Source organism: Cryptococcus neoformans, chromosome 12 (assembly GCF_000149245.1).
Source record: "Cryptococcus neoformans var. grubii H99 chromosome 12, complete sequence".
Taxonomy (NCBI): Eukaryota; Fungi; Basidiomycota; class Tremellomycetes; order Tremellales; family Cryptococcaceae; genus Cryptococcus; species Cryptococcus neoformans.
Window position 1 is genome coordinate 103,081 of NC_026756.1, and position 21,158 is coordinate 124,238.

The window sequence follows — 21,158 nt, forward strand, 5'->3', positions numbered from 1 at the left end:
AGGGGAAGGGGGAGGGGAAGGGGGAGGGGAAGGGGGAGAGGGAGGAAGACGGTGAGTGGCGGGTGGGGGGCGGCGATATGCTGACGTGGCCAGGATTCGTGTTCGTGTCAGTGCCGCCGCCAAAGGGGGAAAAGTATGCATTCGCAGTCCCCCTCGCCGGCATCTACAGCATCCTCGTGTACCCCGTGCGTCTCTTTCTTCCCGCCAGACAACGCTCACCCTGCTGCAGCCCAGCTTGTCCCACTGGTACGGCTCCGCGACTATCAAGTAAGTCCATCTCCCGCAACTCGCCTCTGACACCCCGCAGTCTCACCGGGGGGGTCTCCCTCCCCACCCTCTACTTTCACGACGACGAGTCCCCCCTCCTCGCCTCGCCCAATCCCAGCGCCACACCCACCCCCCGAGCCCGGTGGGGATTCCCGCCCTTCCTATCCCTGCTTGCCCACCGTGCCGTCCTTGTCCGCTCCAAGCTCGTACACTCTCGCCAGGGCGCAGAACTCTGGCTCGTCAACCCTTCCAAGGCGGATCGAGAAGTACACGAAGCCGGCGTCGACAATGACGAGCCCGAACCCGACGTCATCCCCTCCCTCAAAAACAAGAAACCCGCCACACACTACCCGCCTAAACCCGACTATCCAGCGGCGTACCCCCATTTCGACACGATGGGCACGACCAACCCCAAACAGGCACTCCTCACCTCACTATCCAACTTGACCAACCTCTCGCGCCGCAAAGCATCCCAGATCCTCTCCCACCCCCTCGCCCAACCTGTCGTCCCCCACCTCCCGCCCGCCGTACGTTCCCTCGTCAACGTCCCCGGCGAATGGGAACGTAACGGCCAATCCAACAACAGCAACAACAGCAAGAACAAATCGGTACTCCAAAAGGGAAACGATGTGGCGAGCGAATTCGAAAGCGCGAGACTATACTTGGCCAAATGGGCACGAGTCGTAGCCGAAGAAGGCGAGCGTGCTCGTCGATCTGAGCTTGCCGCCCAAGCCCGTATCCGCGGATCCACCTCCACCACCTCCGCCGCCGCTACTCAAACGGGGGACGGCGACGACGACGACGCGGAAGACCTCGCCTCATCCCTCGGCGTCTTCTCCCTCCTCCCTTCCAAAGCATACTCCAAACGCCCCGTCCCCTCGCCGACACGAACCCCGCAAGACCCCATCACACTGCCCGAATGGGAAAAATGGGCAGAAGAAGGAAAAGACGAGCTGTTTGTGCGACAGCAGATATTTAGGAGGGGTTTCTCCGATGTGGAGCGTGATAAGCTCGCGAGGAGGGAGGCGTGGGAGGTGTTGTTGGGGGTCGTGCCGTGGTCGGTGGGCGGGTTTGGACCGGGTGAGCAAGTGGAGAAGAGAAAAAGGGAGAGGGAGGAAGTGAGGCAAGGAAGAAGGAGGGTGTACAAAGGGCTGAAGAGTCAATGGAGGGCCGAGTTTGCAGACGGGAGTGAGAGGGAAGCTTGGAAAGAGGAATGGCATCGGATTGACGTACGTTCCTTTGAAATTCAATATTTACAATAAAAACGGGCTAATCATGGACGGGGGCGCCGATAACAGGTCGATTGTAGGAGGACAGATCGGAATCAACCGATCTATGCTGTCCCTACTACGGCGACTAGACCTCAGAGTGAGAAGAGTGAATGGGAGGATGATGAAGAGGAAGGAGGTATGGCCAGTCTGAATCGTGAGTCGTGTCCCCCCCTTGCACGTTTCGGGAACTGATCGAGTTTGTAACAAAACCAGCACATATCGCCGCACTCCGTACCATCCTCATGACATACCACACCTTTTCCCCCGAATTGGGCTACGTCCAAGGTCAGTCTCATAAACCTCTATCCTATTTCATCTAATTCTTTTTACAGGCATGTCAGATTTGTTGAGCCCGATATACGTCGTATTCGATGCCAATGAGGGTGATGCCTTTTGGGGTTTGGTAGGCGTGATGAAAATGATGGTACGTCGCTGTTTCCCTTCCCTGAGGATGAAGAAGACTAACTTTTCGACAGGAGAGCAACTTTTTGCGCGACCAAAGTGGGATGAAAAAACAACTCTCCACCCTCCAACAACTCATCTCCATCCTCGACCCATTGCTATACACCCACCTCGAACGCACCGACTCGCTCAACCTCTTCTTCACCTTTCGCTGGATCCTCATCGCATTCAAACGCGAATTCCCATTCGACGCCATCATCCATCTCTGGGAAGTCCTCTGGACAGGGTATTATTCCGAGAAATTTGTATTGTTTGTGGCGATGGCCGTGCTGGAGAGTCATAGAGAGGTGATTATAAGGTATCTCGGAGAGTTTGATGAGGTGTTGAAGTATGCGAATGATCTTAGTGGTACCGTACGTCTCCCCCCTGTTACGACTCGAACAAAGCAAAAACAAAAAAAGCTAACATGTGGTTTACAGATCGACCTTGATACAACACTCGCCCAAGCAGAGGTACTCTTCCTCAGTTTCCGAGCACTTGTGGAGGATCTTGATAAAGATAATAATGAAATGTCTTCTGGTCTTTTGGTTGGGTCCGACGATGGGTTACGACATCGTACGACGGCAGCGACGGCAGCGACGGCGACGACGACGACTGGCGATGGTAAAGGTAAAGGTAAAGGCAAAGACAAGGTTCCCGCGGAAAGTGAAGAGGGACTCGCCGAGGGAGAGGGAGGAGGGGAAAGGAAAGAAAAAATGGGAAAAAAAATGATTTCAGAAGAATTGAGAGAATTGCTGGTCAGTTGGAAACCGGAATAATTAAAAAAAGTTGTCTTTTCCATGTGTTTTTACGTCTATCGTTTTGCCCCTGTAGCTCCCGTCTTACCGTTTGTGATATATTTAGTCACCCCCAGTAGTTTTGATACATTTCAGACAAGGTAATGATACCAAAATCAACTTGAGACCCTACATGTTCTTCTTCTTGATCATCATCAAGACCAACGGCCAAGCGACATCAAAACTCCCTTTTCCATCTTTATCCACCACCCCTTCATTTTCAAACGCTCTTTTAATCACCACCATGAACCGGTCTACCACATCCCCTTCCCCCTTCTTTATCCGCCCCTTTGCTTCGTCGTCAGGGTTCACCCTCCAATACTCGTGCGTCGCGGAAAACGTGCGGAGGTAGGCTTCGAGCTGCGTAAGCGTCCAGTGTTGGCGCATAAAAAAGGGGGAGGACGGGGTATGCCGGATTCGGATGGCGGTTTCTGGTGCCCACTCTCCCTCATACTTTTTCAGAACATCTAGACAAGTCTCCCGATCCAGCCCCGGCTCCAGCGCCGGCGCAGGCTCGTCGATCATCACCGGTCGTCTCCCCACTACCCTCTCTACCTCCTCCACCCCCTCCCCTGCCTCCCGCCTTAGCGCCGGTTTAACAGGAAAAGGGACCCTATCCAATAACCCTTCTACAATCCCCCTCCCCGGCTGGGACCAGTAGGGCCCAATGCCGTTGGGTGGAGGGGAAGAGGAGAAGGAAGTGAAAAGGTGAGTGAGGTGGGGGTGGGATGGGAAGAGGAGTTCGGCGTAGCCCTGTTTTTGTTATTTTTTTTTTTCAAAATGTCAATTTTCAGCCAGAGGATGAGACGAGACGCACGAGGTAAGCGACAGTCCCACCTGGTCTGACATGTCTAGTCAGCTGGGGCCATACTCTTGAATGATCAAACCAATGCGCCGCTTGTCCTAAATACATCCCCATTTTCATCAGTTTACAAAACAAGTGAGAACAGGCAAGAAGACAGAGGTGAGGGGGGGGGGGGGATAGGAACGAGGGTATAGTTAAAAAGGTGGACATACCGGCAACGACCAGATCCACACCGTTGTCACCTACACCCACACCCGCACTATCCAGATCCTCCGCATTCCCTACTTTATATTCTACGTGTTCACCTCGCACAGGCTGTAATCCGACTTTAACCATCTTCGGGGACGGATCCAATCCCAGGGTATGCTCGAAGTGGGGTGCCAAGGTGGACGCTATGAAGCCCGGTCCACAGCCTAAATCGAGGAGACGGGTGTTACCACCTTTATGGCCGGAGCGGTTGGGTGGAAAGTGGGAATGGTAGGCGAGGATGATGTCGTAGACTTCTTGGGGGTATGACCTGTAAACATGGAAATTCATAAAATATGTCAGCAGCATGTCCACTGGCCGGGAGAAGAGAGAGGAGGGGGGGGAATGGCCACGAACGGTCGACAGCTGAGGTATCTCTCGACATCGAATGAGGAATCTGCAAAGCTCTTCATGGTGATTGATCTCTTGCTGCAGGAGAGCGTAGTGGTGATAATCGATTTTGTGGATATCTTGAGGAGTAACATATCGACTGAGAGGATGGTACATGGATATGGGCAACAGTTGGACGATAGAGGAGGGAATGTATGGTTCGTCGTGGACACAGCGAGTTATGGCCGATTATACCGATATAACCGTATTTACATCCATTCTATTCCTGTATTCCATACGCTCCAGCCATGCGGCCAAGCAGATGGATATTGGATAAAGCTTTCGACTGTCGTGCCGGGATCAAGATTAAAAGTGAAAAAAAAAGAGAGACGAAGAGCGTCAGGCAGTCTCTTTACGCCCTCCACATCCACATCCATCTCACATTCTGCGTTTTCCTCATCCCCACTTCAACCACAAACATGCCACGCCAGAGAGAACTCACCAAACATCAATACTCTGCTGGACTCACATACGTCGCTCAAAAACCCTCTTTCCTCCAAAACTTTGGTAAACCCCAAGTTCCCCCACCCTCTTCCTCTGCCTCTTCTCGAGGTGGGCGGGAACCTCTGCCAGAACGTCCCAACGAAGGCCAGTGGGCGACCGGCAGCGGGGATGAAGCAGGGGAGCGAGAGGATGACGACGAGGATGATGAGTGGGGAGATGTCTTCGGAGGAGGAGGGGAAGAAGGACCCCAGGTGGTTGTTTTGAAGGAAGGAAGACATTTGACGGCCGAGGAGATTAAGAGAGAAAGAAGAAAAGGTGTGTTTTAGCCCCCTTTTTTGTGTTGGTATGATGCTCAGCGAGGTTGCTTTTGGGTAGCTGCTGGGCAGGACTCCCCGCCACCTGAAGGTCAGAACAAGGAGAAAAAAGAGGAGCAAGTTACATCCAAAGCCGGTGCGAACCAAAAAGAAGCTTCCAAAGCCCGGATAATACCTAAACCTAATCCGAACAAACGCAGACTTGTAGGCAACGAGGATGCTGAAGATGGCAAGCAAGGGCAAGAAAAGGAGACAGCTGCAGTGGCAGGGGAAAAGAAAAAGAAGAAAAAGGCGAAGAAGGGGTTGTTGAGTTTTGATGAAGCAGAGGGCGAGGCTTGATGAATGTATTCCGCCTGTATAATGTATAACATTGGTAGGTTACGGCATGATGTACTATTACTACCACTAGATGTACAAGTACGATCTTTCACTTACTCCTCCTTACCCTTCCCCTTGTCCATTTCTGAGGTATCCTCCCCACTTCCACTCCCATTCGTGCTAGTACTATTACTTGAAGTATGGGTCGTACTGGTAGGAGGCGGGGGAGGCGCCATCTGCCAAGCAGGTATCCCAGCTTTCCCACCCGCCCTCGGGCCTAAAAGGGCGTTTGCGGCAGCTGCAGTTGGTGTCGGTGCGGGGCTGCCAGCACCACTTCTACTCTCCGAGCCAGAGCCAGCGACAGAACCGGTGGCAGGGAGTTGGGATCGTGAAGCGAGAAGCGTTTTGAGTGATCGAATTTCAGATTGGAGGTCTGCGAGAGCAGAAGATTGTGATTGCATGTGCTTCTCAATCATCTATTTCCTTGTCGTTAGCCTGTCCCAGATTTATACCTCATCTTTCTCAAGCAAAGAGTATGAGGACATACCCGAGGAACCAACTCTTTCAAACTCTCCACCTCTCCCCTCATATCCCTCATCTCATCCCTCCACCTCTCTTCCCCCGCCTTTAATCCCTTTACCGCGACTTCTACCTCTTCCACCACCTGATTCACTTTCTCCCGATCTTCTTCGATACTCATCTGGGCCTTACTCGTTTCTTCCGTCAACTCGTTCAGGAGACGCGCGGCCTCGTCGTATTTCGAGGTGAGTTCGGAGGAGGTGGATTGGAATGCAGTGGTGGACGGGGGTCGTAAGTGCGGGAGAAGGTATTTCTATATTCCATAGAATCACAATTATGAGACACGGGGTGGGAAATGGTGTAAGCCACATGGCTAGGATTTAAGAAGATGAGAGAGGACGTACGCGAGCAAGAGCCGTAAGACCATATACCACACCACCCGACACCATCGCCATAATCTACAACCCACCATCCCATATCAGCTTTCACCTCCTGGGGGCCATACACCTGACCATGGAGTGCGTGCTAGTGACGCGTGTATAGACTTACGAATAAATCTCTCCAATCCCTCTTTGGCGGCTCAGGCGGGGCATAAGTGTAGCCGTATCCGTAGTTTGGAGCAGGTACACGCGGTCTTTCGGGTGGTCGTCCGTATGCGGAAGACGGTCCTACCCTTTCCCGTTCCACTTCCCCTTCCCCCACCACACCTGCCGTCCCAGCATCGCCCGCTTCCCGTATAGCCTGCTCAATCTCCTTCTCTGTGAGCCCCTTGGACTCGAGGAACTGGACACGTGAAGTAAGCGACGAGTTTTGGGTTTTGGGGTCGTTGAGGAAGAGGATGGCGTTCTGGATGAGCTGGACTCTGTCTGGGGGGGTGGAGTCGGGCATTGTATAGAAGCGTGATAGAAGGGAGCAGAGAAGGAAAGAGGAGAAGTGAGATGCGCCGGGCAAGTAAACAACCGGTAAATAATATTTTTAACAAGGGGGAAACGTTCTGGACATTCGTTTCTTTCTTAGCAGAGCATCGTTGCCAAATATTCGATACGTATCTTCAACAGATAGAAAGTTCACACTGGATAAAGATATACCATGATAATGTAGGCGTAGGAACGTTATCGTCACTAATGGTATGCATCTTACTCATCTCTCACCTCAACGGCTCTCCAATTGAAGCCACCCTTTCCCACCCAAAAGAAAACAAATCTACGAACTATTTGTTGTCTCCACGATTCGAAGAAGATAAAGTTGTCGCAGCTGAAGAAGAAGCCAGCGTGATCTGCTCAGATAAATATGACTTGGCCTCTTCAACTTCCGCTTGAGAAAACATTTGGTTTTCGAGTGAAGCCACACTCGCCATATCGTCCCCACGCTCGAGCGCGCGAATTTGCGCGACGTTACGTGCGATTTGCTGATCAAGCTCGGCGGCGAGTTGCGATGTGCTGCTATTACTGAGGGAGGACATGTTGTTTAATTTGGTTTGATACTAGATGATAGGGGATGATGGCTGAGATGAATAAGAAATGTGCGGATGGAGGGCTTGATACAGACTAAAACATAGTTGGCCAAGCATCAACCGTATGGTCTGAGAATCTTCTTGGAGGCCAAAAGAAAGAGATGAATGGGGAGAACTTATTCAACAACCAAAAAGGTTCGAAGAATTTACCACCGATCCATTCATATCCAATCTCCGAAATCAAGGCTTGGTTGGCGCAAGCCACCTGGTTCTACGTGTGATTGTCTACTCAATCATTTCAATTACCAATGGTCTCCATAGGTCGTCAGGAATAGAAGCCATCCGTTTGACATTCCAAATAGACCTTCAAAGAAGACTTTCAACACCCATACTTCTGCCCCCAACAAAAAGGAGGAGTAAGAAGAACGGATCGATGGACCTACATTCAGCTTGCCGGTTTCTCCCGTCCACCGGAGAAGATATCATTACGTAAATACCGGTTATATCCCTGAACCCCGTGGGACCGAAGTCGGCAACTGGAAAGCGACGAGTCAACCATACATCTCTTTCCTTTCAGCTTGTTTTGGTTCTGCATCTGTATCTTGCTCCTATTTATAGACTATACAGCAATTACATCTTATAAAATGAGTGAGTTGGGACTGCTGAGGCCTAATCCTCTTCTCGGTCGCGAGCTGGTGCCCCCGGACTGTGTCGAGGAGCTCAGCTATCAGACGGTACTGACGAGACGTGAAACAGGTTTCACAAACTTTTGGGCTGGCGTTCCCGAGGGGTATGTTTATCTATAATCATTTACCATACTCAGATTACTGACATTCATGAAAAAAAACCCAGTCCTCCCGACCCCATCCTCGGTATGCGAATTTCTACCATAACGGTCCACATCGGACCGGGAGCCCGGCAGCTGATTGAAGATGTGGATAGGTGTGACCGATGCATTTAAGAAGGATACATCTCCAAAGAAGGTCAACCTTGGTGTCGGTGAGGACCAGTTTCTATGATGCGTGGCGCCAATTGCTGATTCAACTTGTTGCTCTTGCTTTGTTGCATTAATCACCTCTGCCTTCGTTCCCCGTTTTGCCCCGATTCGCTCCGTAACATTATCTCCGGTCGCTCTTATTGCCAAACCATGGATTCCCACCCCTACCTTTGATCATCTTATCTTAATATGTTGAATAGGTGCCTACGTAAGTCTTACTTGTAGCTTCCGCGGTTATTTCGAAATGGACTGACAACGCCTTAGCGTGACGAGGATGGCAAGCCTTACGTTCTCGACTCTGTCTTGAAAGCTGAAGACATCTTGCACAAAAAGAAGCTCGACAAGGAGTACCTTCCTATCACCGTACCTCTCATCCCACTGGCGTAGTGTGTGATACTGACGTGACATGTATCTGTATAGGGTGCTGCCGATTTTATCAAGCTTGCTTCTGAGCTCGCTTATGGCAAAGACTCCAAGCCTCTGCGGGAAGGTCGAGTGAGTCATTTCTATTGACCTATCTCATCTTTATTCTAATCAATCTGATCAGGTCGCTGTCTCTCAATCCATCTCTGGTACGGGCGCCCTCCGAATTGCTACTGGCTTCCTCTCCAGCTTCTACTCTGGCCCCAAGGTCATCTACTTGCCCAACCCCACTTGGGGTAACCACGTTCCTTTGGCCGAGTCTGTCGGTATCAAGGTCGAAAGATATAGGTACTTTGACAAAAAGACAGTCGGTCTTGACTTTGAGGGCATGAAGGAGGACATCAAGGTAAGCGGGGACTTTCTTTACTCGATCAATACAGTCACTGACGTTGACTTAGAACGCCGAATCCGGCTCTATTGTATGTTCCTCGCGGTATACATACTTTTAATAGACTAACCCAAAGTCTACAGATCCTTCTCCATGCCTGTGCTCAAAACCCTACAGGTATCGACCCTACCCAGGAGCAATGGAAGGAGTTGAGCGAGTTGCTCAAGGCTAAGAAGCATCTTCCCTTGTTCGACATGGCGTACCAAGGTTTCGCTTCTGGTGACATCATCCGTGACGCTTTTGCCGTACGATACTTTGTTGAACAGGGTCACCAGATCATCCTCTGCCAATCTTTCGCCAAAGTGAGCATCAATAATCTTCGTTTTTGTAGCTTTGCTGATGAATGATCAGAACTTGGGTCTCTATGCTGAGCGAGCCGGTACCTTCTCCATGGTCTGCGCTTCCCCCGAGGAGAAGGAACGGGTCATGTCCCAAGTCAAGCGTGTTGTCCGACCTCTCTACTCTTCTCCCCCCATCCACGGTGCTCAGCTGGTTGCTACCATTCTCGGTACTCCTGAGCTTTACGATGAGTGGTATGTCACACCAGCTCTGGGAATGTATTCAGTATTGACACTTATACAGGCTTACTGAGGTGAAGAAGATGGCTGACCGTATCATTGCCATGCGAGAAAAGCTTTACAACCTCCTCATTGAGCTCAAGACTCCCGGAGAATGGGGGCACATCAAGTCTCAAATCGGTACGTCCATTGCGCCTCTGTTTTTTCTTTTTTTTCTTTTTTTGCCATACTGACGGAGTGTTTAGGCATGTTCTCTTTCACCGGTATCTCAAAAGAACAAGTTGAGGACCTCGCCGAGTACGCTCACGTGTACATGACCAAGGACGGCCGTATCTCCATGGCTGGTTTGAATGAGCATAACATTCAATACTTTGCTGAGAGCTTGTCCAAGGTAGTCAAGGGCGAGTTGAGGACCAAGTCGGCACTTTAGAAGGATGAGGATGGATTTGTAAGAAGTTAGGACAAGAAGCTTGATTATGCACTATGAATTGGAAAATACTTCTTTTAACATGCTGGTCATCTAACACATATCTAACTAATTTCTCTTTACTTCTTCCGATTTTGGTTCCTTATTAGGGAAGTTCATATCTCCCAAGTCAAAGCCGTTACTTAAGGAAGTTGAGTATACTTCAAATGCGCGGCCTACGACAATCATAGTCAGCTATGTGGTTGGAGGCAAATCGTGATAGAAACTGACTGTCGTAAGCAAACCATTGTCTGGCTTACCCTCAGGAAGGTAATGTGGGTCTCTACCAAAGCGGTTGTAAGGGAATCCATAGTCAAATTTATATGCGTCGTTGAGCTTCTCCATTTGCTTATCGGTGAGGGTGATCTTGAGAGCCTAAAGTCATTGTAAGCCTATCAGCATTTGAATCACTGTAAAGAATGCAAAGGAAAACACACCTCAATGTTAGCCTTGAGGTGCTCGGGGTTGGTACCGCCAATGATAGGGAAACAATTGGTAACTGTCTGCCTGACCCATGCCATTGCAACTACACAAAATCATCAGAATTTGCACTCTTAATAGCTCAACAAACGAGGCTTGACTCACTACTGGCGGGTTTGACATCGGCAGCGAGCTCTTTGGCAACCTCGGAAAGAGCTTCAGAGATCTTGATATCCTGCTCGGTGGGAGGTGCGCCAGCTCGCCACTTGTCCTTGTTCTTGAGTTCCTCGGGCGACTTGAATTTGCCCTGACCGAGAGCACCCCAAGGGGCTATAAAGGAGATGGCGTATTAGTTGGCTGGCACTTGGGAAAGAACGGATTGCAATAGGACTTACCGATGCTCATACCATTGGCACGAGCCATAGGGATGACGTCTCGCTCCAAATCCCTAACACCGAGATTCCACAAACCTTGGTAGACCACAAACTGGGCGAGGCCGTGGTGACGAGCATACTCGTTGGCCTGTGAGACTACCCAGGCTGCAAATCCACCATAGTCAGCAAACATACAATATTGAACAATGCCGATGTGGAATGAACGAAGACGTACCAGGGGTATCAGAAATACCGAGGTAGAGAACCTTGCCGCTCTTGACGAGGTCGTTCAAACTCTGCATCAACTCGGGAATGGACGTGGAGTAGTCCCACCAGTGAACGTAGAGTAGATCGATGTAGCTGGTACGAAGCTTCTTGAGGGAGTCTTCGACCTGGCAAGTAAATGTCAATTCAAGAAATAAACAGGCAAAAGATGTGACTGACAGACAGGCGAAGGCTCTTCTTGTGGTTACCAACGAAGTTGGCACCGATACCCTGGAACTTGCCCTCTTTCCTGTCAAGGCAGAAGGTGGTATACTTGCTGTTTACAGGACCAGAGGAGCTGTCAGTGAGAGGTTTTGTCAGGAAAGAAGGCAAAGACGCACGTAGCAAGGACAATTTCATCCCGAATGCCTCGCTTCTCCATCCATTCACCAATAATCATCTCAGACTGCTCATTTTGATAGTTGTTGGCAGTGTCGATAAAGTTACCCCCAGCCTCGTAAAAAGTGTCGAGGAATTTGCAAGACTCCTCAAAGTTAAGGGCGCCACCCATGAATGGGGTCCACTGGTCGCCGAGGGACATTGCGCCCAAGCAGAGAGGAGAAACCCGGACTAGAGGAAAGGGATTAGCATTGGGTTGATGTGAGAGACACTTCATGATCTACTTACTAGCCGCAGAAGGAGAAAGGAGCCTGTATCGCTCAAGCTCCGTCTTGGGCTTGGGAGCAGGAGCAAAAAGATCAGCCATGCCTACAGCGCTTGTAAGCTCTTGCCGACTTGGGTTCTTTATCGCCTGGCCGACGTACTGAGCTTAGCATTAGGGTCAGCTGGGGTGTAGTCAGTAGAAGAGGTGAGGGCAGGTCGAGGCATCTTGATTGTTGTAGATTTGACTGTTCAGTTAAGAGTTGGAAACGGAAGTGATCGAGTTGTTCCGATTCGCGAAGAGATCTGGTATGTATATATATACCATTTCCGTTCTCATGGAACACGTCACCTGAGAGATACCCGGCCAGTCAGTTCCCATTGTGACCCTGCTGCGTTGTTTGCTGTTATCGACACAATTCTGCATTGCGATGTCGTTGGTGAGGTGGAGGAGTGGAGGTCGAGTGGAGGTGGAGTGGAGGTTGAGTGGAGGTCGAGTGGAGGGTTAGTTCATGGGGAATATGCGGAAATGAGGTGGAGGCGGGAGGAAAGTGGAGACAAAATAATGGAGGTTGGTGGAGGTCTCACGGAGGTCATGCACTTTCTCCGTCAGAACTCCCGTCAAATCCTAAAATACAGAAATTGGCCGTCGGCTGGTGAGGTGCGTGCGGCTGATCTCATTTTGATCGGTATTGAGGGTGGGCAATCGGTTGGCTTCGTGCTTTATGATCATGATGCAATATGCATCTCGGTGGCAAGATGTGGTGGACCTAAGCTTGCAATCATGTATAGAATCCATCTGGCGGAAAATATACCAAAGGGAGAATTCAAAGAGCTACTACTATACTACAGTCGTGTTCGTGAGTTCCGGCGGATCCTTCGGAGACCTTGCTGTTGATCTCAACACTGCGCGATGATTGACGCAAGGGTAACTGGAAACAATTCTTTTTTTCTGATATCTAAGGCAGGGCACTTTGCTCCAGTTAATGATGATGATGAAAGCCAGCGGTGGGTCGAATCATTTCCATCGGAAATCCGTTTTGACAGTCGTCTGTTTTGAATGACAACTTCAGCTCCCCCAAAAGAACTACCTCCCAGGGCCAATACGAGATAGCAACAAGGCAAGACCATCTATTTATCTTCGTGCCACACGAACCGGGTCCAACAAAACACATCTCATCATCTGCTCACCATCTGCACACCACATCATCCTTCCAATGGGGATTATGACGGGTGGTTGAGGAACGCTGAGCAATGTAGTAGTGGTGATAGTATAGGCATATGGGTGGTAACATGATCTGGGCAAGAAATGCGATTGACTGTGGTTTGTTAGGGCCTCTTCTCCTTATTGTCATCGACAAGTCCCCAGCTTAAACACAATCATTCTCTATGTAGTTTATCTTCGTAGATGCGTAAAAATGCATGGCCCTCGAGTACCCACAGGCCCCTATTCGTAATACATTTGCTGCCGTGTCACTTCGTCCTCCATGCCTTCTTCTTCTCCTGAGCTCTTCCTGATCACTCCTTCCACCATACGCCAAAATCCTTGCTCTTCTTCAGCCTCGTTTAATAGTTCGTACATATCTTTTAACACTTCCAACTTTGCCACGACCCTTTCACCATTGAGACTTCTGTTGATTGTTATAGGGGATGCTAAGGGATCGACAACCGGTTGAGCAAGGCGTAACCACTCCATAGCTTTCTCCTCTTTCTCTTCTCCTTCACTTTGACCAACGAATTGCCGCCAAATATCATTGAGACCGCTCCCAATTTTGCCCGCTACCTTGGCTCTAACATCATCACCCGTCTCTCTCCATATACCTTTTGGTTCCAAGCTCAAGCTCGCTAGAGCAAGGCCACCGTTTTGGGGGTGCAACCCTAGCTGAGTAAGAGACTCATGGAGCTTCACCGCCGTTTCGTCGATACTCTTCAACTGCTCTTGAGAGACAGCATGGCTTGGCTTTTGGAAATATGATGCGAGACCGTTGTGTGCATGAGGATGGGGCACGTTGTGGGGATTCGACTCGGAATGGGCATGATATAAACCTGGGGTGTGAGCACCAGGTGTGATGGGTGCCGTGGCGGGGCGAGAGTACTGAGCCCAGTAGGCATCTTCGGCGCCGGCGTGGTCGCTTTCATAACCAGGCCCTTTGGTGTCAGACAAGGGTTCATCGTCAAACGCTGACCAATAGCCTGCTGGGGCAGCATAAGGATCGTCGGCTTCGTCGTATGAGGGTTCTGGCATCCTGTGTATGGGTGAAGGTAATAATGCTGGTGAGGAGAACCAAATATGCTCGCTTGTTGATGGAAGACGGGCGGAGTGATAGACCCACCCTCTACCTTCACTCCCTTCACTCCCCCCTTCCCATTCGAACCAGACTTCGACTCCTTCACCACCTTCTTCTCGCTCGACGATCATCCTCGCAAAGACATCTTCGCCCTCTTTGGCATATTGCTTCTCCGACCATCGATGACTTCTTGACAGCTCTCTCAATCGACTAGATATAGGCTGTTCCTCAGATGAAGGAAAAGGAGAAAGATGAGCGTCGAGATCAGAGGGTGATGGGGGAAGATATGTCAGGCGCTGTAAAAGAGATTTTGAGAGTAGAGGTTGGGGGAGAGGGGAGGGGGGTAGCAGGTAGGGTAGAAGCTCCTGAATGACAGCTGGGGAGAGCTCAGGGATGGACATTGAGGTATATAAGTATTGGAAGTTATGTTCGATGTATAAGTCGACGATGCGATCGGAAATGGCCCATTCTTTTTTGTAGTCGGACACCCAGATGCAGCCAACTGCCGATACAAGCCCCTGTTATGTAAGTTGCGGAAGCCAGTAACCGGCCGGCGAAACCAGAATAGCCGACCAAAGTCATGACGTGGACGGTATGTTTTGCCTTTTTCTCGATAAGCCGAACAAACGCGAAAATGAGTTTTTCCAACACACTACAGGTGATTGGGGATTGGGAACGCAAATATCGAAGCTCCAAATTACCGAAACTTGTATGGCTAACAGACTTATGCGGGATATAAGCAGATAGACGCCGCAATAGGTCAAAATCAGGTACTATCGGTGCCATCACGATGCGTGTCCTACGATTGCTCCCTCGTCGACTATTATCTACTACGGCTTGCCTCGCCGCTAAACCTCCAGTACAGCTCCTTCATATATCAAAGCTTGGCTCAGAATCTGAACATCTACTTGCGAGACAATGGGTGGATGCCTTTAACCCAGAAGATATACCGAAGGAAGGCTGGGTGGCCACAAGGAGTCGGTCCAGCGGGCCTGGTGGTCAGGTAAGTTCCTTTGCACCAAACGGCGTTTCCACCATGAGTAAATACAGTCATTAGCATGTAAACAAAACGGAATCGAAGGTTACTATAAGATGTGATTTAAATCGGGCTGTCGGTCGGTGGTTACCCAAGTTCATCATGTCAGCTTTAACGAAATCTGTACGTCTCTCGCTAGGCTCAGCAACGCATCATCGATTTACCTTGGAATAGACGCATTACCATCACTCCCCACCGTCGCTCCTCATCACTTCTCAAACAACACGGTCGGCTTCTCAGAATCAAGCTAATGCTCTGAATCTTTTACATCAAACTATCGTCTCCACTGCCAACTCTCTCATCATAAATCCCACCAGTCCGGAACAGAAAGAACGTGTCAAGGAACTGGAGAAAAAAGAAAAAGAAAGAAGAATGGAGATGAAAAAGAGGAGAAGCATTAAAAAGGCTAGTCGAAGGGAATAAGCTTGCTCCAACACTGGGATTTGAGCATCTGCGTCGATAGAGACGGTATATTTGTATGTACATGCGTGTATAAGTATGACAAGGCAACAGCAAGGTGCCACTGATACAACGGCGAGCAAGAAGCTACAATAGTCCATTCACTCATACAACACCCCTTTTAATTCAACCGCAAGCGCTTCATCATCCACGTCGGGCGCCATATGCGACCCACTGCCCAGATTCTGCAAGCCCAGACTATTCTCTCTTTGCCCTCCCTGCGCTGATATTCCGGTGTTCGATCCTTCCCTTGAAGAGTTTTTGGCAATGCACTCGCTGGCCCTGTGTGCCGTTTCAACAGTTTCAACATTAATGGTTGCCTCGATCCTTTCTTCTCTTTTTGGTAAGATGCTCCGTACGACGACATCACCCAATACGCTCGAAACAATGCCAGTCAGAGATCTTGTTAACCAGCCGAACCGTTTGGCAAATGGCACAAAAGTTTCGACGGCATCGCGTAGGTCTATTATATCCCTGATATATGTCGCTTTGCCTATTGAGAAGTCGAGATAAACTTTTGGCAGAACTAGAAAGGGAAGTAGACATACCGACTTCATTAATTTCTACTACGGTCGTCATTGGCAACTTCCACTTCAAAGCCAGATCTAATTCATTTGCTAATGTGCCTACCAAACGTCTCGCGAAAGTTGGAGCTGGAAGACTGGAGAGGGCTCCGGGGAGATGAGCAGACGATGGCGAAGGGGTAGATAGTGGCGATGGGGAGGAGAATGAAGAAGGAGTGGTGGATTCGCTTGGAAGAGGGCGCGTTAGTGATGGGAGCAGATGAAGAGATATTATGCTGGGGGTTGTCAGCTTGCGATTGAACGTCAGTTAAAGAGTGTCTTACTGGTCTATCATAGCTAGGCGGTATCCGTCTACTTCTACACGTCAGAGAATAATCCCATAATTCGAAGTAATAATGGACTTACCATAACATTCCATTTCTCCAATCTCACTACATTCAGCCCTGACTTCCCACAACTTCCACCAACCATCTTCTCCATCTCTTTCAGCAGGCGCACACATTGTTGCCAACGATAACCATGCTTCCTCGATCCCAAAAGCCCCTTCCTGACTTACACCTCCCCTACTTCTTGCACCAAATCTTCTTTCTCCAAATGTGTCCCTCTTACGAAACCTAGGAACGGGATCTACATCTCTGAGAGTGCCACCCACTAGTCTGAGCATCAAAGCCGATGTCAATGATCGAGCGTGTCGAATTACCGCAGAGGGAGTGAGACTTGGCAGAGTTAGGGTAGAAAGGAGGTGCAGTAGGCTGAAGTGGGAAAGAAGTGATGAGCTTGAGGTTAGTCGGACAAGTGGGGTGTCATACACTGCAGTTTGTGATCAGTTATAGTGATGGGGTCCGAAATGCAATGGGAAAGGTACGAACCGCAATCACCCTCAAAATACTGCTCTATTACTTTTCTCAGACTCTCTACCTTTTGTTCCCAGCTCTTTTTACTCCCCTCTTGGTCCAAAAATTCCTCTCCCAGGTAAAGGACACGGTGTATATCTGTAAGGGCGTCCATTATGTCCATCTCAGTTGGGTTGGGCGATGGCGTCCGAGCTCTTCCTTGAAATCGAGGTTGAAACGCAACAACTTGTTGATCTTTGTCCAAAATTATTGAAGTCGTGAGTGCTTCTTGAATCTGGAACTCTGTGCCGTCAGAACCCAAAGATTCTGTAGAGTTCCTCTCGTCTCCAAAGGGCATCCCACTTTCTAACCTCAGGTGCAGATGTTCACGCCCATACGTGACTCTACGCCGATGTCCGCTTCGCTCATTTTGTCCATGACCATGACGAGAAGATCTCGAAGTCTGTCTGGAAAGCGCTAAACTCGTTCCCAAATTAAGCGTCGCCGGTGACGATGTGGCAGAAGTTGGTGGAAAGAAGAAGCGGGGTTGTTGAGCTTGCCGGTTGTTGGGGGTAGACATATCTCTAGCAAGAGGTTTCATCGAACAAAAATTGCTGTTGTAATGAGTGATGGTTGGTGATTGATGTTCGTCAATCGCAGGGCAGTGCGAAAGGAGCTAATACGTAAGTCCCGTAATTGGGAGACCTTTGGGATTTGATCTTGTGATGATGCTGGAAGCTGTTGGTGACTCACCTCTTCTGCCGCTTACCAAAAAATGATATTGATTTGATAAGCAGTGAGGGGTGAAAAATATGGTTGCGGATAAAACTTACCCTTCATATTCGACTTCCGCTGCTGCTCCCTCAGAATAATTTTCCGACAACACAATACCTATACACGACTTACACGCACGCAGTACCGCTCCCTTTCCCTTGCGTCCTCATCGTAGCATCATACAGTTACCAATTTTACCATATCGGCTACGAATGATATAGATAACAATTGAACGATTGTTTGTCATCCCATCCGCTTCATGAACGATTTATCCTCAAATTGTTTGTCCGATCCGTTGCCTACCTATCACATTTTGGACCTTCGTTAGTTATTACGAATAAATCGCACGCCAACTTTTCATCTCCACCATGACAGACCACAAAAAGTTGTACCACTGATTGACGAACTCCACTTTGTAAGTTTGCTATAGAGATTGAAAGGAAACCAATGATATTGAAAGGTAACATGACAGCGAACAGTGGACGGCGAAGCGATGATAGCTTGGCATTGTCCGTTGTCCGCAACTTGCGACCTGCAAATCGTTACAGACAAACACTTAGGGCACCGGTATTGCATCGCATAGGGTTATAGCAGCAGTGCATCTGGAGAAAACACAACAGTTATTGAGCAAATGTCAAAGAAGGCCCCAAAGGTCACAAACCTCAGCGCTCGGCTCCTTTTTCCATTCTGTATATTGTTTTCTTTTTTTTTTCTCTGTCATTCGGTAAAGAGCCAATCATTGGAAATCGGCGCTTTGCACTGATCTGCACTCAATGTTTGGCGACCAATTACTGAAGAAGACCACAGCACAGTGCACCGGCACAGTGCGTATATACAGACTGCACGTACAACAAAGTCGATATCCAATATTCCCTCTTTGTCTTTTTTTTCGTCTCTCGTACCATTAGTGCCTGCTAACCTTATTCACATCCGCGTCTCCGTCGGCCGCCAATACATTCGCCCACCCCGTCCGGCCACGAACCTCTTTTAGCAAACAATCAAACATCTGGTATATTACAACGCCTTACAACCGTTTCTTATCATTCCTCCCTTGACTACACTCCTCGTGTAATGTCTCACCGAATAGCTTCTTCTACTTCGGCGAATTGGGGCCCAAGAAGCTCAATCTCTTCATTTGCCTCAGTATCAACAGCCAACCGATATGGCCCTTCAGCAGCTCTGAGTAGCACTTTGTCGACATTTCCCCTCAATGCATACCCACGTCGTCAAACAGCACCTCCTACAAACTATGATGATGATTTAGACGATAGTCTCCACACATTCACCCCGGAAGAATACAGAGAGCATTACATCTCCTCTACTTTCAACTTGAAGTCCTGGCGAGGTTGGACTAATGCTTTGGCTCTAGTGATCTTAGCAGGCAGGGCTGTAATGCTTCTTGCCGGCTGCCCGATTATATTTTTTTATTATGGTGACCGCAACTCGTCGGGCGGGAATACATCTGGCTTCAATCTCGGCGGCATCAATGCAGTGGGCAGTATCCAGAAATACCTGGACTTCCGTCTTTGATCGACCCCGATACGCCGTCTTGGGCCTATTCCAGAAAGGGGTCAGATGATGAGGATTGGAGTTCGTATTTTCAGACGAGTTTGAGAAAGAGAATAGGACTTATTTGAGAGAGACGATCCGATATTCATTATTGGGTAACTGAGTATGTGCATTATATTCAACAAAGAGATGTTACTTGACTAACATGGGTTCAGTGATTATGAATGGCTTGATTCCTCCGCTGTGACGACGAAAGACGGTCACCTAATTATTACTATGACTCAAGAACCAATTCACGATCTCGACTTCAGGTCGGGAATGGTTCAATCGTGGAACAAGTTGTGTTTCAATAAGAATGCTATCTTCGAAGTTTCAGCCAGTTTCCACGGTACATCTGAAACTGGAGGGTTCTGGCCCGGTATTTGGACAATGGATAACTTGGACAGACCAGGATATGCCGGGACGACGGACGGAACATGGCCGTGAGGTATCACTCGGATCGTATTTGGAATCCGAAAGGCTTATTTGTCAAAGGTATTCTTATGACTCTTGCGAGGTCGGCACATTACCCAATCAGACATGGGTGAATGGGACAGGTCCCATAGCAGCGTTCACGACCGGACCCAACGGTGGAACTCTATCATATTTACCTGGCCAACGAATTTCAGCTTGTACTTGCCCTGGTAAAGACCATCCCGGACTTGATTTTACTGTTGGTCAAGCAGCTCCTGAGATCGATATGGTTGAAGCCCAGATTGCCATCGCAGAAGGAGAAGGACAAGTATCTGCAGCTCGACAGCTTGCCCCCTTCGATGATTATTATCAGTTCGACAATTCAACCCGATATGCCACCATCTACGACAAAGATCTGACCTATGACAACACGTATCTGGGTAGTACCACACAGCAATCAGCCTCTGGTCTTACCACCGTCCCTTCCAACATCTACTACGACCAAAATGGAGAGAGTAAACAGTTTACAATGTTTGCTATAGAGTACCTGGTATTCCCGGATGATCGAGACAATGCGTACATCACTTGGTGGGCGGATAATAAAACATCTTGGACACTTCATTCAGGCGGTATGGGTCCCAACGAGAGAACTGAGATCAGTAGGCGACTTATACCTGAAGAGCCTATGACTATGGTACGTGCTTTTCGGAGCGTGGCTACACGTACACATACTGACATTCATAATCTAAAGGTCATGAATCTTCATACGTATGGTACGTTAATTCATACGAAAGTACATATGGCTGGTGCTGATATCTTATGTAGTCGGATAACTTCCAGGCTGTCGACTTTAATCACCTCACCTGGCCACACTATCTTCGAATCGATTATGTTCGAATCTACCAGAAAGCCGACCATATCTCTCTTACTTGCGACCCTAAAGGTGGGTAATAACAATTTCTATGAGACAAAGTTTGGTATTGATGTCCACCCTTCCTAGATTATCCGACAGCCGAATACATCGAAAATCATATTGAAGTGTACAACAACCCAAACATCACCACGTGGGAAGGAGGGCGGATATTCATTCCCCAAAAACAAATTGAAGGATGAGTGCTAAAGGAGCACATTCATTCTCTTGCCAATGGTCGATTTCCTTCACATATATATTATACCCTTGTTAGATCGAATAACGTAACAGACAATGATGCAGATCGGGCAACAAAATGGACAATCAAGGACAATTTAGGTAGATTTTTAAAAAGACCACTTTTTGCACTGTGACATGATTACTGTATGGTTATGCATTTGATTGATTTTTTGAAATATAGAAAGGCACACAGTATATACTTTGCGATAACTCAGTCGCAGCGTTTGTTAATTAGGTTCTTCTAAGCGAAGAATAATGGCTTACGATATTCACCACGAGTTTACGGCAAAGATACGTAATGATCCGGCCACCGAGCGTACTTCTTATTTATCTCGTATTTATCCTCAAAAAGCGGATATTGCCGCACTATATCTCGGCGCGTCGGTCGCGTCTTTAAACGAAGCAGACCCCGGTAAA

At 48.8% G+C, this 21,158-nt stretch overlaps 10 protein-coding genes and 1 non-coding gene; 6 read left to right on the forward strand and 5 right to left on the reverse strand.

Moving 5' to 3' along the window:
• Positions 1 to 77: 77 nt before the first annotated feature.
• Positions 78 to 2,758, forward strand: CNAG_06021 (rab GTPase activator; the record flags this gene model as incomplete). The annotated part of the gene is made up of 7 exons (XM_012197699.1): positions 78 to 185; positions 230 to 267; positions 308 to 1,496; positions 1,635 to 1,692; positions 1,871 to 1,962; positions 2,015 to 2,353; positions 2,420 to 2,758. The coding sequence occupies 7 exons, from the start codon at positions 78 to 80 to the stop codon at positions 2,756 to 2,758; spliced, it is 2,163 nt and encodes a 720-aa protein (XP_012053089.1).
• Positions 2,759 to 2,773: 15 nt separating this feature from the next.
• CNAG_06022 (trans-aconitate 3-methyltransferase) lies at positions 2,774 to 4,942 on the reverse strand. Its single transcript, XM_012197583.1, has 4 exons — positions 4,185 to 4,942; positions 3,794 to 4,098; positions 3,594 to 3,679; positions 2,774 to 3,529 (listed from the first exon to the last, which is right to left on the reverse strand). The coding sequence occupies exons 1-4, from the start codon at positions 4,310 to 4,312 to the stop codon at positions 2,906 to 2,908; spliced, it is 1,143 nt and encodes a 380-aa protein (XP_012052973.1). The 5' UTR covers positions 4,313 to 4,942; the 3' UTR covers positions 2,774 to 2,905.
• Positions 4,569 to 5,524, forward strand: CNAG_06023 (hypothetical protein). XM_012197700.1 has 2 exons: positions 4,569 to 4,976; positions 5,037 to 5,524. The coding sequence occupies exons 1-2, from the start codon at positions 4,637 to 4,639 to the stop codon at positions 5,312 to 5,314; spliced, it is 618 nt and encodes a 205-aa protein (XP_012053090.1). The 5' UTR covers positions 4,569 to 4,636; the 3' UTR covers positions 5,315 to 5,524.
• Positions 5,050 to 6,839, reverse strand: CNAG_06024 (peroxin-14). XM_012197701.1 has 4 exons: positions 6,362 to 6,839; positions 6,217 to 6,270; positions 5,841 to 6,125; positions 5,050 to 5,769 (listed from the first exon to the last, which is right to left on the reverse strand). Exons 1-4 carry the CDS (start codon positions 6,698 to 6,700, stop codon positions 5,407 to 5,409), a joined length of 1,041 nt encoding a protein of 346 aa, XP_012053091.1. The 5' UTR covers positions 6,701 to 6,839; the 3' UTR covers positions 5,050 to 5,406.
• Positions 6,840 to 7,475: 636 nt separating this feature from the next.
• On the forward strand, positions 7,476 to 10,097 carry CNAG_06026 (aspartate aminotransferase). XM_012197702.1 has 13 exons: positions 7,476 to 7,913; positions 8,022 to 8,055; positions 8,118 to 8,137; positions 8,208 to 8,264; positions 8,463 to 8,470; positions 8,527 to 8,625; positions 8,683 to 8,757; positions 8,810 to 9,031; positions 9,084 to 9,104; positions 9,157 to 9,375; positions 9,425 to 9,606; positions 9,656 to 9,771; positions 9,837 to 10,097. The coding sequence occupies exons 1-13, from the start codon at positions 7,910 to 7,912 to the stop codon at positions 10,019 to 10,021; spliced, it is 1,242 nt and encodes a 413-aa protein (XP_012053092.1). The 5' UTR covers positions 7,476 to 7,909; the 3' UTR covers positions 10,022 to 10,097.
• On the reverse strand, positions 9,880 to 12,225 carry CNAG_06027 (aryl-alcohol dehydrogenase). The gene is made up of 10 exons (XM_012197703.1): positions 11,880 to 12,225; positions 11,743 to 11,823; positions 11,457 to 11,685; positions 11,296 to 11,392; positions 11,087 to 11,243; positions 10,873 to 11,016; positions 10,643 to 10,807; positions 10,495 to 10,583; positions 10,289 to 10,432; positions 9,880 to 10,233 (listed from the first exon to the last, which is right to left on the reverse strand). The coding sequence occupies exons 1-10, from the start codon at positions 11,941 to 11,943 to the stop codon at positions 10,201 to 10,203; spliced, it is 1,203 nt and encodes a 400-aa protein (XP_012053093.1). The 5' UTR covers positions 11,944 to 12,225; the 3' UTR covers positions 9,880 to 10,200.
• A 179-nt stretch (positions 12,226 to 12,404) lies between these two features.
• CNAG_13052 lies at positions 12,405 to 13,147 on the forward strand. Its single transcript, XR_001046346.1, has 2 exons — positions 12,405 to 12,723; positions 12,789 to 13,147. It is a non-coding gene; the product is annotated as a hypothetical RNA (non-coding RNA).
• Positions 13,121 to 14,449, reverse strand: CNAG_06028 (hypothetical protein). Its single transcript, XM_012197704.1, has one exon. It carries the CDS (start codon positions 14,402 to 14,404, stop codon positions 13,163 to 13,165), a length of 1,242 nt encoding a protein of 413 aa, XP_012053094.1. The 5' UTR covers positions 14,405 to 14,449; the 3' UTR covers positions 13,121 to 13,162.
• Positions 14,450 to 14,660: 211 nt separating this feature from the next.
• CNAG_06029 (peptidyl-tRNA hydrolase ICT1) lies at positions 14,661 to 15,523 on the forward strand. The gene is made up of 3 exons (XM_012197705.1): positions 14,661 to 15,006; positions 15,061 to 15,162; positions 15,214 to 15,523. The coding sequence occupies exons 1-3, from the start codon at positions 14,794 to 14,796 to the stop codon at positions 15,460 to 15,462; spliced, it is 564 nt and encodes a 187-aa protein (XP_012053095.1). The 5' UTR covers positions 14,661 to 14,793; the 3' UTR covers positions 15,463 to 15,523.
• CNAG_06030 (hypothetical protein) lies at positions 15,503 to 17,630 on the reverse strand. XM_012197584.1 has 5 exons: positions 16,892 to 17,630; positions 16,428 to 16,832; positions 16,346 to 16,376; positions 16,047 to 16,297; positions 15,503 to 15,991 (listed from the first exon to the last, which is right to left on the reverse strand). Exons 1-5 carry the CDS (start codon positions 17,454 to 17,456, stop codon positions 15,600 to 15,602), a joined length of 1,644 nt encoding a protein of 547 aa, XP_012052974.1. The 5' UTR covers positions 17,457 to 17,630; the 3' UTR covers positions 15,503 to 15,599.
• Positions 17,631 to 17,711: 81 nt separating this feature from the next.
• Positions 17,712 to 20,868, forward strand: CNAG_06031. Of its 2 annotated transcripts, XM_012197585.1 has the most exons (7): positions 17,712 to 18,044; positions 18,109 to 19,301; positions 19,354 to 19,620; positions 19,673 to 20,285; positions 20,343 to 20,364; positions 20,417 to 20,534; positions 20,592 to 20,868. In XM_012197585.1, exons 3-6 carry the CDS (start codon positions 19,415 to 19,417, stop codon positions 20,422 to 20,424), a joined length of 849 nt encoding a protein of 282 aa, XP_012052975.1. In that variant the 5' UTR covers positions 17,712 to 18,044; positions 18,109 to 19,301; positions 19,354 to 19,414; the 3' UTR covers positions 20,425 to 20,534; positions 20,592 to 20,868. The 2 variants fall into 2 exon arrangements, with proteins under 2 accessions (XP_012052975.1, XP_012053096.1); XM_012197706.1 differs by having other exon boundaries at positions 18,102 to 19,301; positions 19,354 to 20,285.
• Positions 20,869 to 21,158: the final 290 nt, after the last annotated feature.

Excerpts from the sequence above, each read along its gene's own strand:
- CNAG_06022 (XM_012197583.1), bottom strand. The coding sequence starts at position 4,312 with ATGTTACTCCTCAAGATATCCACAAAATCGATTATCACCACTACGCTC. Across the intron at positions 4,099-4,184 it reads AGATACCTCAGCTGTCGACC|GTCATACCCCCAAGAAGTCT; the intron begins GTTCGTGGCCAT and ends CCATGTTTACAG. Across the intron at positions 3,530-3,593 it reads GTGGGACTGTCGCTTACCTC|GGCTACGCCGAACTCCTCTT; the intron begins GTGCGTCTCGTC and ends TAACAAAAACAG.
- CNAG_06023 (XM_012197700.1), top strand. The coding sequence starts at position 4,637 with ATGCCACGCCAGAGAGAACTCACCAAACATCAATACTCTGCTGGACTC. Across the intron at positions 4,977-5,036 it reads TAAGAGAGAAAGAAGAAAAG|CTGCTGGGCAGGACTCCCCG; the intron begins GTGTGTTTTAGC and ends GCTTTTGGGTAG.
- CNAG_06024 (XM_012197701.1), bottom strand. The coding sequence starts at position 6,700 with ATGCCCGACTCCACCCCCCCAGACAGAGTCCAGCTCATCCAGAACGCC. Across the intron at positions 6,126-6,216 it reads GTCTTACGGCTCTTGCTCGC|AAATACCTTCTCCCGCACTT; the intron begins GTACGTCCTCTC and ends TATGGAATATAG. Across the intron at positions 5,770-5,840 it reads TGAAAGAGTTGGTTCCTCGG|ATGATTGAGAAGCACATGCA; the intron begins GTATGTCCTCAT and ends ACAAGGAAATAG.
- CNAG_06026 (XM_012197702.1), top strand. Across the intron at positions 9,032-9,083 it reads GCATGAAGGAGGACATCAAG|AACGCCGAATCCGGCTCTAT; the intron begins GTAAGCGGGGAC and ends ACGTTGACTTAG. Across the intron at positions 9,607-9,655 it reads CCTGAGCTTTACGATGAGTG|GCTTACTGAGGTGAAGAAGA; the intron begins GTATGTCACACC and ends ACACTTATACAG.
- CNAG_06027 (XM_012197703.1), bottom strand. The coding sequence starts at position 11,943 with ATGCCTCGACCTGCCCTCACCTCTTCTACTGACTACACCCCAGCTGAC. Across the intron at positions 11,824-11,879 it reads TGACCCTAATGCTAAGCTCA|GCATGGCTGATCTTTTTGCT; the intron begins GTACGTCGGCCA and ends CAAGCGCTGTAG. Across the intron at positions 10,584-10,642 it reads CGATGTCAAACCCGCCAGTA|TTGCAATGGCATGGGTCAGG; the intron begins GTGAGTCAAGCC and ends GATTTTGTGTAG.
- CNAG_06028 (XM_012197704.1), bottom strand. The coding sequence starts at position 14,404 with ATGTCCATCCCTGAGCTCTCCCCAGCTGTCATTCAGGAGCTTCTACCC.
- CNAG_06029 (XM_012197705.1), top strand. The coding sequence starts at position 14,794 with ATGCGTGTCCTACGATTGCTCCCTCGTCGACTATTATCTACTACGGCT. Across the intron at positions 15,007-15,060 it reads CCAGCGGGCCTGGTGGTCAG|CATGTAAACAAAACGGAATC; the intron begins GTAAGTTCCTTT and ends TACAGTCATTAG. Across the intron at positions 15,163-15,213 it reads TGTCAGCTTTAACGAAATCT|ACGCATTACCATCACTCCCC; the intron begins GTACGTCTCTCG and ends ACCTTGGAATAG.
- CNAG_06030 (XM_012197584.1), bottom strand. The coding sequence starts at position 17,456 with ATGAAACCTCTTGCTAGAGATATGTCTACCCCCAACAACCGGCAAGCT. Across the intron at positions 16,377-16,427 it reads TGGAGAAATGGAATGTTATG|TAGACGGATACCGCCTAGCT; the intron begins GTAAGTCCATTA and ends GACGTGTAGAAG. Across the intron at positions 15,992-16,046 it reads AGTAGAAATTAATGAAGTCG|GCAAAGCGACATATATCAGG; the intron begins GTATGTCTACTT and ends ACTTCTCAATAG.
- CNAG_06031 (XM_012197585.1), top strand. The coding sequence starts at position 19,415 with ATGACTCAAGAACCAATTCACGATCTCGACTTCAGGTCGGGAATGGTT. Across the intron at positions 19,621-19,672 it reads ACGACGGACGGAACATGGCC|GTATTCTTATGACTCTTGCG; the intron begins GTGAGGTATCAC and ends TATTTGTCAAAG. Across the intron at positions 20,286-20,342 it reads CTGAAGAGCCTATGACTATG|GTCATGAATCTTCATACGTA; the intron begins GTACGTGCTTTT and ends CATAATCTAAAG.